The sequence below is a fragment of the Centroberyx gerrardi genome, chromosome 10 (assembly GCF_048128805.1).
Source record: "Centroberyx gerrardi isolate f3 chromosome 10, fCenGer3.hap1.cur.20231027, whole genome shotgun sequence".
In the NCBI taxonomy this organism is placed as follows: Eukaryota; Metazoa; Chordata; class Actinopteri; order Beryciformes; family Berycidae; genus Centroberyx; species Centroberyx gerrardi.
In genome coordinates, this window is record NC_136006.1 from 15021463 (window position 1) to 15043056 (window position 21594).

At 41.7% G+C, this 21594-nt stretch overlaps 1 protein-coding gene across 1 annotated transcript; it reads right to left on the bottom strand.

Moving 5' to 3' along the window:
• Window positions 1–1863: 1863 nt before the first annotated feature.
• Window positions 1864–21072, bottom strand: csrnp3 (cysteine-serine-rich nuclear protein 3). Its single transcript, XM_071925293.2, has 6 exons — window positions 21047–21072; window positions 19873–19913; window positions 6539–6707; window positions 3777–4036; window positions 3209–3505; window positions 1864–3033 (listed from the first exon to the last, which is right to left on the bottom strand). Exons 3-6 carry the CDS (start codon window positions 6699–6701, stop codon window positions 1864–1866), a joined length of 1890 nt encoding a protein of 629 aa, XP_071781394.1. The 5' UTR covers window positions 6702–6707; window positions 19873–19913; window positions 21047–21072.
• Between the last annotated feature and the right edge of the window lie 522 nt (window positions 21073–21594).

A 21594-nucleotide genomic window follows, 5' to 3' on the forward strand; every position in this document is an offset into this window, starting at 1 on the left:
CACCAAATCCCAGTTCTGACCATTCTGATTATAATGGATGGGCACGTTATTTGCAAGCTTGGAAGAGGGTCAAATATCCTTATTCATGCAGGAGCAAAGAGCTCAAGGTAGAGAACTTCAGCAAGGTATTACAGTAGTAAATATATGCACTAAATTATTGCAGTCCCCCAATTGCAATTTTGATATCTGAGGCATTGAATATATCACAAGCAGTCACTTCAGTTTCCTTTGTATGTCAGTCATTTTATAAAGAGGTGTTAAAAGGTTATTTACAGATTTTTGGTAAATTATACAATATCTTTTTCTTTTTATCTGTTTAGTCATTTTCAATGGCTCATAGGAGTCATATCATATAGTTATCAATTGCTGATATGAATCATGTTTGATAATAAGCTTTGATTGTCAACCTTGAATGTTTTTTTTCCCCTCATACAAATAACAAAACTGTGGGTATCTCTTTTTTAATGAAACTATTGATGCTTCCAAGTACAATACTTGAGTACCCTGACAGTCTATCAAAACCCTTTTTCAATTCGCTTTATTGTGGATTCTCATCTAAGCGAGAATAACCATTGAATAACCCTCAAACTATTGCACTTAACACTTCAATAGCACAAACCAGCAATAGTGGATCTGCATAAATAAACATCTCAATTATTTGACAGTGAAGTTACGATAACTGCGTGGAATGTGTATATTAAGTGTTTTTTTGATCTTACACTGCATTCAAAACCAGTAACTGTTGTCACCAGTTAATTTATGGAATACTGAAACACATTAGTTTGGGTCAATAAAACCATGTCTACAGTACATATACTTTGATGGAGACTGGTTACTGTTGCGTGTTCATTTAATCTGAAGCCCCATATGCCAATTTACTGCTTATGATAATAATGTTGTTCCCATAATGGATCGTATAGCTTCTCATATACGATATGCTTTTGGAGATATGTCAAAGTGCTACTTTAGTAATATCCCTGTATCAGTGAATGCTTCAAAGAATAAATCTTTAATTTGTGGTGACACTTCCTTACCAAGTTATTCTAAGTGTGAACAATAAAAAGGTGGAGCATAACCACGTGAGGGGTCACATTATTCCACTGTTCAAGTATGTATCAAAACAACTGCATGCCATTGGACCCCTACACAAAAGTGCAAAAGGCTGTGAATTGATTTTGACATGTTTGAAATAATTTTATGCTATTGACATTGTATTCCAAAGATACAAATAACAAGTCAGGGTATTTCATGCTTTTCAAAACCATAGAAAAAGCATGGATTAGTGACAAAAAGAAGAAGAGAAATGTACATTATGTATATTGACACATGTTTTTTTTTTATAAAACAATGGTCAATTTTTCATAAATGCCACTGAGATCCCCCAAAACAGCATGCGTATTGTTATCAAAACATTTACAATATATAAGTATACACATAATTCAGAAACAATAAATAAACTGTGACAATAAACCTTTTTTGCACATTTGACACATACAGTAGACATAGAAAAGTTCCATCTACAGTACAATATCTGCTTAAAACTAGAACTTTACATCTGAAATTACAAGATACATTGCACAGCATAACATTTTTGATGTTTTTATGTTTTTGATCTTTCCTTGCAGTTTAGAATACTGTAGTGGAGAAACCTCAAGAGTGGAGAAATCCTCAAAAACATTTCCATCATGAACCTATGGCTTAATAGCTACAGATGAAAATGTACTACGGTTCTGTAAATTGCTTTGAAATTTAAGGTCAGATACTGTAAAAGGCCATGAATATGTTCCCATAAAATACCACTTGGTCAGGCTCGTTCTCAAGTAAAGACACAGAATGAAAGAACACTTAAAAAGGTGAGGCCCACTAGACGGCTGTGACCTCGGGGCAATGGTCTGGTAATGGGAGGTTCTTAGTATTGTTTGCTAATAAGGGAACGTCAGAATGCCCGTTAACGCTGGACTCTTGCTGTGGCTGCTCTGCTGCTGAACAAGTGCTATTACTGCTGTAGGAATCCTGGGTGTTATTGTTCAGGTAGTTCTGGAACTCTGTCTGGTTCTGGTTCTGGTTCTGGTTCTGGTTCTGCGGCCCAGGCTGTTCCACAAAGGCTGCTTTGGACAGGACTTTCTTCTCCTGTTCAGGTGTGCAGCAGGCCAGTGGGGCAGCTGGTGCGCCATTGGTCAAAGTGAAATGGTGATTAGCTGTGTATTGTTCCTCAGCCTGGTTAGGGTAGTCTGTGTACTGCTCAGCAGCCACGCTGAATGGTCCTTGGGGCACGTTGCCATTGGTAGTGCTGACTGGGTCTTGGAATGCTAAGGCCTCTCCGTAGGGTTCACTAGGCTGGCTGGCTGGGCCATTGGCTGAGACGCCACCGGAGCTCTCCAACTGATAGTACTCAGCTGAAGAGGGGTTGATTAAATAAGAGTTTCCATTCATATGGCTATCATGTGCCACAGCGCCATCGGTGTAACACAACACAGAAGACAGAGGGACCACCTCAGTGTGGGACACAGGCGGAGTCGTCATTCCGTCCTCAAAGTTCTCAGACTTCTCTTCGTCATCGTCGTCGTCATCCTCGTCCTCGGAGTCGCTGTTGGCTAAGCTCTGAGTGCTGGAGTCAGACAGTCCGCTGCACACACTGCTACTGTCCTCTTCGTCTTCCTCATCTTCCTCATTTTCCTCCTCCTCGTCATCATCTTCCTCATCCTCATCCTCCTCTTCGTCATCCAACGGCTCGTCCATCTCGTCCGCGGTCTGCAGGTGCATGATGGTGGTCTGTGGGACGGGGTCCGACAGGGAGTACTCCAAGCTGTGCTGGGATTGGACGAGGGGGTTGCCGTTACCTAGGCCGTTGGTTTCGCTATGGTAACCGTTGGTGGGGGAAGCTTGCTGCTGCTCGCGACTCTTCTCCAGCTCGAGCTTCATTATGGTGTGCAAGAAATGGGTCCGGACACGGATGGGGTTGAACTCTACCCTTCCTGCTGCATTGCTGCAGCCTTCCTTTGTACAGCCACATGGAAACGACATGCGGTCCACCTAAAGAAAACGAATGCAGCAAATATGTTTTAATAAAAAAAAACAGCCACCTTCTTTTTAAATCTTACCTGCCTGGTATACAGCATCTGTTTCTGTTATATAAAGAATGCTTCCCCTGTGTTTACAAGGGAGAGGATAGAGCATCGAATGAAGATATGCGCATCATGGGATTTACCTGGCACTTGATTCCTGCTACGCTGCAGGCACAGGTCTCTGGGTCACAGAAGACTCTGCAGTCACAGCCACAGTCCTCCCTGGACATCCGGATGGCCCGCAGCTCATGTTTCTCTTCCACGTCAATCTTCTTCACCCCAGAGGAGCGCAGCAGCGCCCGCCGCTTCTTAGTGGTAAGGGGCTGCAGGAAGAAATACTCGTCCACCTCTGTGTTGTCCAGATCGATGTCATCATCGGAAATGTCCTCCGCCGTGAGCGTGTTGGCCTCCTCGGACTCCACCGTGCCATTCTTAGTCAGCTGAAAACAAGAAGGGATCACATTCAAGCCAGTTTGAAGAGTAAGCAAGCAGACAGCTGAGCCCAATGACAAACTGCTTCTTGGAACACAGAACTACAGTCCGCCTTTCACAACAAACTAATTCCAAATCTGTTACATATTTGATACCAATCTATATTAAATAACATATGGGATATAAATTCCTGCATTCCAGCTATTGATCTATGTACAGCAAGACTGATAAACTAAGGTTTTGAGAGGAAGAGTCAGACACTGATAGAAAAGCCGTTACCTTGAGCTTGATTGAGTTGAGTTTCTCCTCCTTCAGGTGGTCTCTCAGCATGTCTCTGTGGATTCTCTCCTGTTCCAGGGCAAATTCTCCAAGGGAGTACTGCCTGACCCAGCTGTGCCTGTTGGACATGCCCAGCGTGCTGCCGCCCTGGCTGGGCACGCTGGTGAAGCCCTGCCGCCGGCTGAAGTAGTACACTGTCACATTCTCGAAATGCACCCTCCTCGTCCGCAGGCGCTTCTCCCTCTTCAATATTGAGTCAGCTGCAAAGGAAAATGGCCAAGGGAGGTGTTAAAAATGGGAATGTTCAAAAATTGTGGTAGACTGCATCAACCAAAGTAAAACAAGAAGTTGTGATCCTGGTTGTAAACAGTATGCGGCAATTATCAATTCTTCATGGTAAGAATAAAAGCTCTGCACTGCAGATCAAGAACACTTTCATAGTGATTTTTTATCATTTGCTTGTTCAAATAAATATGTCCTTCCATATTCGAACAGTGCAATTGTATCTCATTTTATATCCACGTAAAGCCTATTACGATATTCAATTAATGTTTTATATGGCAAATAGGGATTCATACTTGTCAACAGTCTTGTCCTTTAATGCCTGAAACATTTGCCAACCTTACAGCTAGCTTCCACATATCTTGAACTCAACACAGCTTTGAAGGGAAGGATTTCATCATGTCTCTGTGCTTCCACTTTGCATGCAAGTCCTCAGTGTGTCTTTTTAAGGACAGTTCTACAAGAGGGAGGGGCAGAGACGAGGGCAACGGTGGAGCATAAATAATCCCCTGCCTGGCCCAGAGATGTAGAGTGCTGGTTCACAGACGCAGTGTTCCCAGCGTTCACCCCATATCAGACAGACAGGACAAATAGAAACCATCTGGTTCCAACAGCTCTCCACCACATGCAAGAGGGACAATGCATTTCATTACAGACATAGACTTGTCAGTCTGAGGATGCTGAGCAGGACCTAGCTTTGTTATCCACAAAAAGAGATGTAAAACAGCAATCAGCTTATTTTTGGTGTCAAAACAGTAAAGGGATATGTTTACTTTTATATAATCAGCTTCTGTTGAAGATTTTTTTTACCTCTACCTATCATGTCTAATATTAAAGCCTATAAGAAAAACAACATCTCACAGGTATTTTCCTATTTTGCAAGCTATTATTAGTAAATGTTCCTTTACCCCTGAAGCATTATATTACAGCTCTCAGACTCAGACCTGTCTGGTTCTCAGATGCTCTAAAAAAACAAACCCATTAGAAATTTTTTTTTTTCTCCTCTCCCTGACACAAACGCATGGACTGCAATGCCACCCAAGACTTGATTGTCCCACATCTTGCTGTCACGACAGTCAATCGCTGTGTAAGTACGACACTTCACTATGGAGTGCAGTCTTCATAGCGCACACTTCTCTTGTCCCTTTTAGCTGACCTTCTCCAGCCCCCAGCTACTAGCAGCTGCAGCTGACAGAGAGGCCAAGCTCAGCCCCTAGGGACACAGCACCCTACTTATGTCTCCAAGCCCCCTCTCTACAGGGAGGGGCCCTGTCACCCAACCACCCGTCACTCACAGAAACAAAAAATACTGCATCTTCAAGACTTGAATCTAAACTGTGGTGACACTGCCTTTGACTGCAACTAATAAACTGGATTGATTTATTTTCTACTGTTCAAGATTTGGCAAAAAAATATCAAATAGCCAAATCATGCACATACATGCAAACACACACACACAAGCCCTGCACACACACACATTCTCCAGCATGAATCACTTCTTTTGTTTTATGAGTATCCCATTATTGAGATTTTTTGGAGGCAAGTCTCTAAACGCTACCAAATTTCCCCCAGGGATTAATAAAGCACCTCTCTATAGTCCTTTGGAATCTGCAGAGGAGACAGAGGAGTTTATCTCTAGTAAAGAAATGCATTCTTTTATACAAAGTCAGTTCAAGCTAGGAATTACTATGGAATCTCTCTGTTTGCAAAGCCCACCTTTGAGGAATTTGTATAATTTTTTTTTTCAAAGATTTAATCTAGCTTCACAGATCTGCTGCTGTTGCTTAATCTAATTGGACCATTAATTTTTGTCAACTTTCATTTGGCCTTGTTCCCCCATTCTTTGTTTATGCTTTGTTTATCTCATGAAAAAATAGAATTTTAGTAGGTTCTTTAAAGCAGCCAACTAAGGCATTAGGTTAGAGTACAGCTGCTTGAAAGAGCAGCGGAGCACAGGTATATGTAAATGAACTAAGTGTTCTTGAGAGTGGTTACATGGTACATGTACCAGCGGTGTTGTGCACACACACAGCTAGAGACTGCATCAGCTCATTCATCTGGCTGGGCCTGTATGCTGACGCTGTTCCTAATGAGAGAGGCTGCCTGCGCATCCTTCCCCTTTATTACAACACTGGGCTCTTACCGTCAGTCTGCCCTGCCTGCTCTGCTCTCCTCTCCTCTCCTCTCCTCTGCACAGCCATGACTGTTGCCTCACATCACACAGAAACATTAAGAACTCCTCTATCAACAAACATACAGATTTGTTTTCCTGTTTTTTTACCTGTATGCTGCTTTCATTGTGAGCTACAGGCTTAGGCTGGCTTTGCATATCATTCCCACCTTGATTAAAAATCACTTCAATGCTTTAGCACTGTTTTCCTTGAGATAAAATAATGACACTGATCGTACTGGTTTTCAGTGTCATCGTAAGTCTTTGCCATGCTGAGTACAACACGTGCATTTTGGAGGCAGGTACTCACGGGTGAAGGGGCCTGAGGCAGAGGGGTTGACACTGTCACTGCTATCCCCACTCTCGCTGCAGGAGACCTCATCATCAGACTCCCTCAAGGAAGAGCATGGGGAGGAGGAGGCTTCCACCTCCTCAAACTTCCTCTTCAGTATTCCGCTCATGGCCCTCCGCATCTGCACCTGGAACAGAAAGACGGCGCAGGGGCCACACATTATCTAATATCCAGCTTAGGACCTCCACAATCCTCAACACACTCAATTAGCTATGAGACCCAGACTCTCCCTCCCCTCACACACACACACTCACACACACACACACACTCACTCCCCTGCCGCCATCCCAGCTCCCAGGCGTCCCCTGGGCAATTGATCACCTTGGCACAAAGGAGCTGAGATGGAAGGAGAAAGCTGCTAATTGCATACTACGTCTGCCTCACAGGAAGTTCACTCCGCTGTCTTTGATTGAGTGGCCAGAGAAATAAGAGACTTGAGCAACTTGTCTTGCACTGCTACAGGTCAGCATGGCATTCATAAAGAAACACAACAAAAGAAAAAAAATGCTGGCCAACTGTTTCATAGAACACTTAAGATTTTGTTAAATGCAAACAAGGAACAGCTGAATTGTATTGTATGCCCTTAAGCAGGTTTATTGCCTGTAGCAAATAACAGAGGAATTATGTGATTGCACTTAATTGCTGTTTCACCTAGAAAACACAATGCATCAAAAAACTGATTGAAAATATCCACTGGCTTCAAAATTAATTAACTGGCATCTTATGGGAAATAAAAAAAATAAATAAACATCTGCAGCTTATTCTAGGGAATGCAATGAATTCAAACGTGCATATGTATTTGTGTGTGTGTGTGTGTGTACGTGTGTGCATGTGTGCGTTCATGCATATGTATTTGTGCGTGTGTGTGTACGTGTGTGCATGTGTGCTTCCGTGCACAGATATGCTAATGTGGATTTCCTTGTACATATGGCTTGTTATACTATATTATGATATACGTATGTTTGGCAACCATCTGCACAACAAAAAATGATTTGTAAATATATCACATCCTGCAGCGCTAGAAGAGGGATAGGTGAAGAAGCGGCTGTTGACAGGAAATAATGAGTGACATCCTGTAGGTCTGTAAAGAGCCACTGGTGAAGTGAAAGGGTCAGAATTCTCCCACAGAGAATAACAAAAGGCCTCAGCTGAATGCAGCTACTATCAGAGCAGACCACTGTAAAAAAAATCTATACTATGAGAGGCTATAATTTAGCTGGGCTATTACACTGCCTTACAATCTTTTACAGATGCAGTCAATAATCAAGTCAGCTATTATAAAGCATGGTAAAACTAATAGATACAAAAGACCAATAGACAACTATCAATTTAGCCCTGCTGCATACCCTTGTAGCGATAATATTATCATTAAATGCCATAATCGCCTATGCTGTGTAGGTGCAAATGAATGTTTGTGGTTATAGCACTTGATACAAGGGGTGTTGTAACAGAAGTGTTGCAGACCACTTCAATGTCAATTGAGAGGGGCCATTAACTCCTTCTGACTGATGATGCAATTAGACACATAAACAAGAACACGCTCATCAGTCACCTACACTAATACTAATCACCATTATACTGGAACTGGCTCTAATAAGTGCTGCATTGTAACTGTCAAACGATATATTATTTTGATCGCTGCCTTTCGCCTTTGAATAATATCCTGCCATTAGTTCTGCAGTCTGTAATGGCTTGTAATATAGCAGAACTTATTTTGATGTTAATCACTACTCATAGTATTATACTGTACATCAGTGAATTTATAATCTAAACATTTTCTTTAAATGTATTTAGTTCATGTTTGTTACAATCAAAGCCTTGTGCTCTTTCATAAGACAGCAGCAGTTGGAATGTCATGTCACATTCTAAAATAAACCCATAACCACAACACAGCCACTGTAGCAGAGCAAGGACTGCTATGACTGGCAGCTTTCCCCTCGCTCCCTTTTCTCTTGGAAACTGGAATCAGGAAAGACAGCATACAGCTTCACCCAGTCCTAGTCTGTCTATCTGCCAGAGCAGCTTGTGGGGGAGTTCCATTCAGAGAGAGCCATGGTGTTTCATCTGAGCTCTGCTATCGACTCATTACAGATGCAAATGCTGCCTGAGAGACATGCTGCCTGAGAGAAAGAGGTGGAACCAAGAGAGGACTGGCGCTGCCAGCCAGAGGGTCATTGTTCCCAGGAGGCTGTGCTTGTTCAGTGCTGTGACATGGCACCGCTAGCACTTGGAGAACCTCCAGAGTCAACAGCTCTACCTACAACTAAGGAATGTGAGGCATCCTCCGTCTGGGAGCGAGTGGAGGAGAGAGGAGTCAGTCAGGACAACCCCATTGTAAAAACTTCCCCTCCAAATGAACATCAACGTCTCCTGTCCTAAGCTACAGCTGGCTGAGTGTCTTTCACATTCTCTAAAGCCAATAAGAGGACTGGCTGACAAGAAACAGATGATGTATGTACGGTAGCTTCTGAATGATTATGACAAGACATAATGACATTGAAAAATTTTTATTCTGCAGGAATATATTATATTACTGAAATATATTAAATTAGTCAAAATCAACCTCCAGGATCTAAAATGTCCACCAACAGAGCTGATCATCTCACATCAAAACAACGAAGAGGCATAGATTTTTTTTTTCATAACCCACTTCATTTGTTAGCAAACATGGGTGGAAATTTCCACAAGGAATGACCCATGCAATTTTAGTCTATTTCCTAGCGAGGATCCTAATTAGATACCATTGTTGGAAACCCATTCGCATGCTTAGACCTCAGCAGATGCTGCACTAGGCTTTGATATCCAAAAGTGGTTTCCATGGAGATTCTAATGTACTCTCACACAACTAGTGATTTCCCATCTGACAGTGTATCCAGTGTTACACATTGGGTATAGAGACCCTTCATACTAAAGCACCAATGTTAGCACGAATTAAAGTGAACATACAGATTATAAACAAATTATGTTTATATATTTATCACATTAATTGAATAGAAAGCATTCATTCATTCCTTCATTCATGAGTTTATATTAGAGCGAATAAATTATTTTATTATTATTTATTTATTTATTTTAAATATATTAAAACATTACTAGCTCATTTTCTATTTGAATGCTGTCATTTCAGTGACATTTCAATGTCTAGGACTGAACTAATATGAAAAGTTAAAATCTGACACTGGATGGGCATGACATCATGTGCAACAGAACTGTGGGTAATGTAGGCTGAGCCTCTATCCTCAGGGCTTAATAGAAACCAGAGATCAGAGATTGTTCCTCCTCTCCAACAGCTCTTTCTTTGTCTTCTTCAATGTTGCCTTCCCACTAATCATGGCTGGGCAGCATACACCATGGTGCAAGGGAGAAAATCCCAGGGAAAATAATGCAGCAAAAGCCTGCTTGGAAAGCCCCTCCCTGTGTTGGCTTCTCTGAGCACACACATGCACTGTGGAAACCAACTCCAGTCCTTAATCAACAGCATTCACAGCACTCTAGTACACTTGCATTCTGAATCCAATTATTTTCCCCCATTCATTCACATGGTTCCCACAATCACAATAAACTGATGTGACAACACAAGGCTCAAACACTCATCCCAAGTGATGCCAACAAGCCCATGGCATCTGGAGCAAGTCATGACACATCAGTCCTACAATGAATACATTACACTTCTCTGTGTGCCAGCCCTTACAGGAACAACTGACCTGTGTCCACTGGCAGATTGCGACTCCTTTCACCTCTTCTCACAGTTGCACAGGCAAACAATAATAAATGTGGCTACTCAAAAAAGGTGAAACATGATGAATGAAGAGGTTCCCATTTTGCTTCAGTCCACTGACTTGCGGCGACCCCTGTGCTCAAGGGGCATGAGAAAAAGGGTGCAGGAGTGTGGGAGAGACTTGTAATTTTCCAGCTCTGACTCCACTGCCGGTACCATATGCTTTATTGTTGCATGACGATAGTCTCTCTCACTTTAACTCTCTCTCTGTCTCTGTCTCTCCCTCTCTCTCTCTCTCTCTCTGGCCACACAAAGGCTCATTAGCTGCAGCCGGCTGAAAGGCAGGAGCCTGACTGGAGCAGAGTGGAGCGGAGCAGAGGCAGCCTGTGAGATCACATGGGTGGGATGTCTGAGAGGGAGAGAGAGAGAGTCAGGCGTGCCTCTGCTCCTGCTGTCTGCAGATATTTTTACCAACATGAGCTAGGGAGAGGGGGAGGGGGAGGGAGGAGGAGGCAGAGGTATGGGGGGGTCAGAGAGAGAGACAGAGAGAGAGAGAGAGAGAGAGAGAGAGAGAGAGAGAGAGAGAAAAAGACAGAATAGTAGAGAAATAGATAAGGGGGGTATGAGAGATACAGGGCAGGGGGAAAGGGGGGTGGGGGGGTATAACAGAGAGATGCAGAGAGGAGGGGATTCAGAGGGGAATAGTAAGGGGGAGGGGAGAATGAGGGGGAGGTGGAGTGAGTAAGAGAGAGTGGGGAAGTGGAAAGGGTAGAGAATGGGGCAAGGAGGAGGAAAGAGAGAAAAATTTGGTGCCAAGAACAACACAATAAGCCAGTCACATTAATGGGCAGAGCATAAAACTACAAAAGAAATGCTAAAATGACTTATATAGAGACTGGTAACAAAAACTCCAGGAAGTGTCAAATCCAGCAAGAGAACAGTATACATTGTTCTCATTCCAAAATTTTTTTTGGCAAAATTGGCAATGAATCATTACCAGCTGCAGAGCTTTGCAACGCAAAAGGGGAATTTTAACATATTGCATATGCCTATTAAAGGTCTGCAAGTTAATACCAATGTATACTATCTCATGTAATCCTAATCTCTGCGAAAGCTAGTGCTAATCAGCCACAGGCAATAACATTTGTCAGCAGTGAAGTGATTGTGGTCCCAACACTTCCTATGCCAGGAAGTTCTGCAGAGAGTTAGTGAGGCCACAGCCTGTGGAGTCAAAGAGCCATGATATCATTCTTGCACTCAATTGGACAGCGAATCAACATAAAGTCCCTGCACTTCCTCGTACAGGATAGCCTTAAGCCTAGAGGCTTTTCTACAGCCAGCACACTATTGCAGTTATTCTAGACAAATGTCAGTTGTTGAGCACAAACACAACACAGAATGCAGTAGAAAAGCATAGTATTCCATATCCTAAAATAATGTTGCAAGGCCCTGAACAAAGGGACAGATGCATGTAGGAGTTTTTTTTATGCGTCTAATAAAGGACATGATTTAAATCCCTTATGGCTTAGGTAGGTGGTTACAGTGTCTGATAGAGTCATCTTTTATTGACAGTTCTGTTTGGTATGAGTGGATTTGTATTGTTTCATTGGTGCACCCTTAAAAACACAATTGTCATCCGACCCAGCCGTGTTCTGCTTCCCCACCAGTGTCCTCAATGAACCTTCGTCTTGACAGCGCTGCACTCCTCCTCCATCCTACTACGCTGTCTTCTCCTCCTAACACCGTGCATACCACCTCTGTATGGTATAAATAACATCATTCAGTCACCCGCTACAGTCAAAGCCTCATTAGCAAACAGCAATGAGTTCAGGTGGTTGTGTCACCTTCAAAGAGTATGATAGATTTCACAGCTTTGTTTACGCAAACATCACTACTGTGAAGTTGTTATTACTACTAAATACAGTACACAGTATTTAATAAGGAAAAGCTTGTTTGCTCGTTCGTCATGACATTATTTAATCTAATTTCTTAATGCCCATGTTAGGCTAAAGGGTTTCTATGCCTTCTGAGTTCAGTGAGGGTAAAAGCTACTTTGGCCATTGAAATGCCTCCTAAATATGCAATTTACATACAGGAAGCTATCGAAGTGCAAACTCCAAGAGGACACTGGCGGACACTGTTGAGCACTCCAAGATTAGAGTTAATCAACCACAGCTGAACCAGATGGATCACAGAACAAGTAAGGATAATATCACTGCTGCAGCTGCAACAAGATACACTACATACCTAAATGGATACTTGATATAGATGTTTGAGCTCTGTAAGGTTTTTGAGTGATGATGGTAAATCATTAGTCCACTTCTTTAATGTTACTTTGATGTAGCTGACTACTTAAAGGCAGTAATGAGGAGGTTGATTTTTTTCTTATGGAAGCATTCCCTCATTGAAGCATCACTTTTTTGAATCGAACAATGATATATGAGTTTGTTGATGTCGGTCATCTGTGTCACTCCCCCCACTTAATGTAATGGACACCAACTTCCACAGTTTGAATTCAAATTATTACCAGCTTACTAGTAGGAGGGAACATGATCCTTGGTAATCTGTCCTCGCTAGACCTCACTATAGGGTGTAGGTCTAGGTTACAAGGTTAGGTTAGTTGATAAATAGGGGCAAAAAGACTGACCAAAGCAAACCAATCTAAACTCTGCTGTACTGTGTTGGTCAAGCTGACTTTTCACTACAAATGTCAAAATTCGGTTGTCTGAACAGGGCAAAAATGGGTCAGCCCAGTACGGTGCAGATCATAATTCCAATGTGAAAATAGTAACCAGAAGGACAATGCATGGTGATAGTACACATCATATATGAATCTAATTTCACAACCTGGTTGTTCTCCCCATTACTTCTTCTAGACACTTTGATGGAATCGGTTGTATTACTGGAAGACCTCATCTGCATTCCTTTTATGCTTCTTCTATGAGCATCACATACGCAGCTCTATTACATAAAAATGCAAAACATAAGCTGGAGAGATGGCATTTGTTACACAGAACACCATTGCGCCAGTGATGGTGACCTATATTTGCTCTGACTTTCAAGTGGCTTTCTTATTTCAATGAAGCAAATTGGAGACAGCAGGCATAGAAATAAACATACAAAAGGTTTAGAATTAATCAAACTTCATTTGTGTGGCCAGGCTGTGATGCTGTATTGAGGTCATATGCAAATGATGTGCCCAACTCCCACTGAAAAAGAAAATTGAGGGGAATGCTGAAATGTGGCTTATCATAACATCTCCAAATAGTGTCCTATTGTTTTAAACAAATAAGGAGCAAATAGCAGATTGCTTGTTATTGTCCTTATTCTTAAACGTTATAAGTTAATTTGCCGCCTGCACTTGTTTTCTGTTTCACAGAGCATGAACAAAGTGAAAGCTAGAGAGGCATCATTTAAGAGCTCCTGCCTTTTACGTAGCTTGAACTCTGGCACATGCTCTACCTGATCAAAAACTCAGGATTTCCTGCAATAGCTATTCCCAGGATCCCTTGATGGTGTAACACTGGTGACACAGGTGCGCTAGGAAGGTGTAGGGGGTGGTGGTGGTGTGACCCTGAGGGAGGTCCTTCCGAAGCCATGGTTTGATTTCTCTGAAGCCAACCTAACTGTATAGATAGATACTTTATTGTCCTGCTAGAGGAAATTTGCTTCCTTGTTCCGTATCTGTATCTTCTGCCAAATGCCTATGCCACTCAATATGGCTGGTCCCATCACAGAGTACTAGTGTTTCCACAGTGATGCAGCACACATTTATCCAGCCCAGATGGCTTGGCAGATCTTTTTTTTTTTTTGAAGTGGGAGAAACATTTTTTTTTTGCCAGTACACCCAGACTGTCTGAGCGACTGAGGGTGCGTTCCAGTGTAACCAAGTGATGGGATCACACAGCAAAGACAAACCCTGAAACCACAAAAGATCCTGGGCCATGCAGGCAGTCTGAGGTTGTGTTCAACCTCATCCATCACTGGTGTCACACTCAGCCATAAACGGCAACCTTGGAAGGGAGGGAGAGAGAGGGAGAGAGAGGGAGAGAGAGAGAGAGAGAGAGAGGGAGAGAGAGAGAGAGAGAGAGAGAGAGGCTAGGTCTCAGCTGGGCTCCCCTGAGGAGAGGCTGCGGCCTGGATGATTATACAGCTACAGATGATGTCAATGGAGGATCCCTGCCACTGAGAGAACACAAACACACTGCTCACATATTCAATGACACTGTTTTGTAGACGAGGTTGATACAGACTCCTAAATTATACATGAAAAGGCCACAGCAGAATATGTTTTGTGAGAGGTCAGGGGGCATTGTCTCTAGCATGCTCTCTCCCTGAGTCTGTGTGTGCCATCATCACACATGTTCAGCAATAACACAATATGCACAGTAATTTGCATCCTCATGTCCCTGGGGAACACGTAGTCACAAGGACCACACACCACATACAAATCAATGCAAAGGATGGTTTAAATCAAAGGGTTATGGATTACGTCTACATTCCTAATAGAAAACAATGATCAGTGCTATAGAAATGGCAGCAGCAGAACAGATACAATAAAGCACATTTACTGTCAAATCACCCTGTGGTTATCAAAACACCATGCATGTGCAAAAGCTGCAATGAAGGTATAGTATGTTTCTTAAATGTTCTATACTAGTATACTCAATTCCTTGCCAAATTCAAAAATGTCCTGTTGTTACTCTTTATAATGAGTCGACTGAAGACCAGTGAGAAAGACAACTCACATTCATTTCCTCAGTTGGCAGTGACTACAACCATTTGGTTAGGCTGTTTTTCCATTGTACTGTGTAATAAAGATCAGATGGATAAATTATAGAAATAAAGAACATCAATTGTCATATTCGGTCATATTCATTTTCAGTCAGCTTTGGGAGAATTACACATGCGCAAGGAAAACATTCCGCAATTAAACACAAAGGAATCCATTTAAGGAAATGTAGCGACATCTACAGATTTATGCAAATGAGGCTTCACATGCGCTCTGTACATTTGTTAACTTGCTCTTGCCTGAGGCTGCAGACAGATCTGCTCCACACACATGAAAGGGAGGAAGGGAGGGAGGGAGGGAGGGTTGGAGGATGGAGGGATGGAGGGAGGGAGGGAGGGAGAGAGAGAGCAGGAGAGGGAGGGAGTCCAGCCCACTGCTCAGCACTCAGCACACGGAGGAGCTGCAGCCTGGTGATGCCTGCTGCAGCCTCCCTCCTGCAGCTAGAGTACAGCCTAGTGCTGGGAACCATTGATCTCTTCTTCCTCCTCATAGAACAATAGAGGAAGCGCAGCTCCCTATTAACCATATGGGTCCAGAGCAGTGGGTGACTATCATCCAAGGAAAAGGGGGTTGAGAGCCCTGCTAATACACATCTGCCTGGACCAGTTTCATTGTTTTATAGCACCTAAGGTTAGAGATAATTGCTATTATTATGAGTGGCCGGGGTAAATTACAAATAGATTTTAAGGCGTACTTGTATTGGAATATGCTGGCATAAAGTTGTTGTTGTGAGCTGGTAGCAGGCGCAGGTCACTTGACACCTGACATGATAATGCTCTGTTCCTTCACATCGCTCTACTGAGATTACCAGTGTTTGAATGAAATACAGCTGCACACTTGAATCAGGGTTTAATCTTTGAGCGAAAACACAGATATCTCATCCAACGTCTCTCTTAAGACAACAGCCTTTGTTGTTATAAGCTATGATCAAAATATAGCGTAGCAGATAAGTAAGCATAGAACTTACTAGCTCCACATTCAAACTTTTGTTTTGATTTGCTGTAATTCGAGTCACACACTGTGGAGGCATAATCAGGTACTTTCACCCTCGTGTCAATCACAATGCTCACCTGAATTATTCATGGAACTATATTTTATTTATGACTGCATTTTCCCATGCCACCTGAAAGTTCGCAGAAGCCGGTTTGCTGGCAGAAACAGAGCTGCCAAAGCATTTCATAGAGACAGGGAGGCTTTCATCTCTCACACAGGCTGGGAAAGCTGTGGGATGTGGGGTTCATATTCTGCAGACAAGCCTTATCATTTATATATAGCCAGTATCTGTTGAGATCTTGAAGCATTTTCATATGCAAAACATCAGCGCCGTTATCTGAGAAAATTCATGAAGTAGGCCAGGCTTGTATGTGATTATAAGGTGAATTAGACTGATATAAAAACAAAGTGACAAACTCCTTTTTGAGAGAAATTAATGTGAATGGTGATTCAGATTACGCACTAAATAAAAGGGGTATTAATCAAGGGGTTCTTATCAAAGGTTCTTAGGATGTGTAATTCCAATAAAATGTTTTTGTGTCTAAAAGATTCTGATAGAATCCCTTTTTAAGACTGTTTATGTGTGCAAAAGGTGACATTCTGTTCATTTTCACCTAGATTATGAATACATTCATGAAGGGTCTGTCTTGTGGATGGAAAATGAACATTTCTAAGTTAAAATATAGCTCTTTTTTATTCCAAAGTTTACAATAACAATGCAAATGTACATAAAGTTTACAGCTTCAGTTTAAATTAATAAATCATAATCCAATTCAATATGTGTTAATTGCTCGGTCACTCAGTCACTAATTTCAAAATAAAACATGGTCTCTAATTTCTTCTGTTGATTTTGTCTGATCGGACTTTTATCATGTTTGGCATTGTAAAACCATGTTGGGATGCTTTAATAACGGCGTCATGGACAAAATTATAAATATCAAAATGAACAATGGTGTTAAACGTAATATTAATGTGGCTGTTCAATTATTATCTGATTAACTATCAGCACTTTTTCGACAAGGCTTTTTGTTGATTAGACAGCCTGTGAGATTAAACGATCACAATTTTGGTTATATTATGCTATCAGACTTTGCATCACTTGTTAGTCACTTAACTTCTTTCTGGCTACAACAGATTAGAAAAATGCACAATCGAGAACTATCTCTAAGGCCTCTAACCCAGATTAAAAAAAGTTTGAAACAGAACCATACCACCAGACTTTGAACCTTTATGAAATCCTTTTTAGGGAAGGCCTACATCTTCTTTAAATATCAATTTCAGGTTTAGTGTATATACAAAATGTTAAGCCAATACCTCTATTGATAACATTGGTGCAAAGTGGTAGGTTACCTCATATCTAAATGTTTTGCAATGCTCTGGTTTGTTATGTACTGGACACAATTTATTTTGTCTTTAATGATTTGATCCAACATTGTTTTCATTTCACTAGAGCTTTCCCAAGATTAAAACTGGTTACCATAGCAATGCAGTGGCTTCATCACTGAAGGAATCGCAGGAATCATTGATCGAGTATATAAATTGTGAAATTAAAAATGAAAGATATGATACTATATATTTTCTTCCACTTGAAAGCATGAAAGAAGGCTCTATGCTACATTTGTAAATGGTACTGACAGGTCAAACTCATTAAGATAGAAAAATATGTAGTTTTTTCTTAACAGTTAATTAGCTGATGAGAGACAGAACACTCCAAATAGGTGTCATGGCAAAATCTCAAGAGAGCATGATCCCAAACCATGAAAGCCCAGAGCTCAGCCAAGAAGCAGCCAAAGACACAAAAAGAGTCACATCAAAAGCTAAACTGGGACCATGAGTCCTGCTGAGACACAAAGTTGCTCTCTAATCTAAAAGGTTGATATTAGTTCACACTACATTCCTCTATTTAATTGATGCTATGCTTTTTATTCAGTATCTGCAAAGGGAAACTCTAATTAAAACATGTACAATGGGAATTATTGAAAAACAGATGAAAAATGGAACGCTGAAAAGGCCAATTGCTGTTTTGTCTGTGCTTCAGTGCCCCTGAGGGTAAGTACTGGATATCAAGCAGAACACTCCAACTGATCAAAAAGATACAAATCCATAATGTAAAGCACAATCCAGCTAGTCCTCCCCACAAGAACTTTACCATTTGACCTTTAGCGTGACTCTACAAGTGAATCTGGCTGGACCTCTGGGTCAGGTTTAAAGGCATGAATCCTTGTTATTCCCACATAAAAGGAACCCAAATTGATTTGGCTGTGAATGGGAACCTCTGTGTGAACACAACTCACCCACGCCAGAGTCATGCAGGGAGACTCTTCTCAGTGCTGTTAAGCCATGCCACCTTTCCCGTGAATCTTTTATGGATCACATTCGCTGTTATAGAGCCACAGCCATCTGTGCTACAGTATGTAATACCAAAGCAGGGTAGATTCACTTATTCAAATAAGCCAGTTTAATGATCCTGCTTTGCACCAGTAAATACATCTACTTAATGTTTCAATGTCCTTTAACTCTATGCCACATGTACTAATTAAATCCTATTCCTATGAGGACAGCGTGCTGATAGATTGGAGAAACAGATGGATTCAGGAGGAAAAATACACAGCCACAATGAGAGAGGGACCCCTCCACACACACACACACACACACACACACACACACACACACACACACACACACAGACTGCCCACCCCCCTCACCTTTCAGATCTCAATCACAAAGATGGAATGGGTTGTGTGTGAGTGTGTGAGTGTGTGAGTGTGTGTGCATGGATGCATGTTTGAGCGCACGAGTGCATGAGCTTGCACACAGCACAGGACTGTCGGTGCTTCCTTCCTTTTTGACAAAAGAGGCTGGTGGAGGAACAACAAAGAAGGCAGTGCTGGATAATGAGACATGCTGCCATATTCAAACCTAATATTACCACTTCAGTGGCACAGCATGGCTCTCCTGCTCTAGCCAAAGACTGACATCAAATTGCATGACCTTTGCCATGCGACCATTTTTATAAGGCGGTCAGGACACTGATTTATCTCTTTAAAATGACAAGATCAAAAAAATCCATTAGTGACTACATTCTTGTATGTAGATGCATACCGATACCATACCGAGGCCACAGGAGCAGCAGTTTTTTTAATGTAATTAATTCAAACACTGATTTATATGATTTCAATGACTGACTCATTAGATATGTGGCTAAATTGATATTTTCATTGATCAACAATTCAGATACCAACAACGATTTAAATAATTTAATGACATAGTATTGAAAAAAATAGTTCATAAAAGGATATTACTATCTGTTTTGATGACATGCATAGATGTCAGAACGCTGTGGCTTGATTAGATTACAGTATAAAACTGACCTCTCTTTCTTTACTGCCTTGTAAAACTACAAAGGCCTGTAAGTCTCCCATTCATATAGGACTAATGGTTGACTTACAGTAAAAATGCTCAATATCAAGCATATAATCGAACATATTCCAGAAATAACTGTGTGTTTTCTTTTTTTTCATTGTGATATCAGAGGCATCTAGTATCTAGTATAATCCAGTGTGACTGGAGCAGCTGTCTGTATTGACTGAACACCGTTGTCTGCATCAAGATCAAATCATATCTCGTTATCAGAGGGTCTTTTGTGGCAGCGTGGCAACAGTTGTGTGAGCATTTAACACCATCTATCTCCTAGTCATAAATTCAATATGTTAGTGTTTTGCTGGGACTGGCAGCGTCATGCCAAGATATTTCAGACTGCAAAAAGGGGGAGAATAGACGTGGTCTTACCTTAAATAAAATATATTACACTGCAGTAACCCGCTTCTGTTCTGTGAAGAATAGAGAAGAGAAATATAAATGATACATGATAGTTGTTATTTCTACAACCAGCGTAACAGAGTATTTAACTGTCTAGGTAACAACTATGTCATTTCTATATTCACAAGAGATCATACAAAAGGTGACACTAAGTAATTTTGTTTTATGCTGTTTGTTGTGCTTTGTTTGTTGTACCAGCTGGTACAAGACACTATAACAGGATGAACTGGCACTGCACACAGAGTCGAGTCATTATTTTGTAATGCTTGTATTGCATTGTGCAACAGCAATACGAAGACTTCAGGGAAATGTACCTACAGTATATTTACCATTACAGTAATGGTATATGGATGATTGACAGAGCTTTTTCAAAGTCTCTTTGTGAGAGACTCTTTTTCAGCAGAAGGGGGAGAGATCCCCTGGGAGGCAGAAGGGGAGCAGGCACTCTCTGCCACAGCTGCCTGTTCTCCAGGAGGCTCTGCAGGGAACCAGTGGTCTGCATGGGAGGCTTTCAGCCAGTTGGCATTATACCAGTCAGTTAGCCTCTAGTGACCAGGATGACACACGTGCGTCCTCAAAAATAATACAAAAAAGGCGTAAGAGGTGTAACATGCATGTTCCCTTTAGCTCTCCCTCTCTGTCTCTGTCTCTCTGTCTCTCTATCTCTCTCTCTCTCTCACACACACACACACACACACACGCACACACACACACACACACACACACATACACACACACACATTGGAGTACAGTTCTGAAGAGGTATTTGTGAACAAAGTGCTTGATCAACAAAATCAAACCCATGGTCAATGTTTTGGATGGTACAAAGAAAAAAATATCTTAATGTACTAACATACTGTTCAAATATCAATGGTCAGTTTGCTGGAGCTACAGGCCTGAGCAGAGAGTGACTGTTTGAGTATGATGCCCATAAGAGTTTGAGAAATGGACAATTCAGTGATGCATCCCAAGTGACCAACAAAATGTGAACAGCAGGCTAAAAAACAACCTTCCTTTATGCAACACAGTAAAGATGTGAGAGGTACATATGACATCACATATCACATTTTTAATTTAAGTCAACATGCATGTGATTAAAAAAAAAATACTGAAATATAGTCTATACATGCATAGATTCGCTTACCATTCATTTCGTTTACTATCATCAGTAACCAATGCTCGGTCAATGACGCCCCTCTCTCAATGGACTTGCAAATTTCTCCCTAGACCATGTCACCCTTTTCATCTATGGAAAGGCTCCACTGTTGTGAAAATACATCATTAATAATGGTACTCGATCCCCAATTAGTGACTAGCCGGCACAATTGTCGCATCTACAGTGCCGTCATAGACACTCCTTCCGGCTGCTGAGGGAACAATGGTGCAGCATCGGACTGACAGCTTCGCGGACAACGTGACTCCCTCTGTCCAATCACGTCTTCACAGAGCAGGAATCAGCCGCAGAGCACTGCCTACTGTGGGCTTGAATGCAACTCTCACTGTATCATGTGCGACTACTGTGGCCAGAGAAGGTGGGCTTACTCAAAAATCACTGTAATATTCCGCTAATATTCCTATAGGGATTTATAATGTGTGATACGCAATAATGAATGTATAGTGGCGTTATAGTAGCCTTTGTTAGGCTATAATGTTTTGTCTGCTATGTCGTCACTGTAACAGTCCTGTCATAGT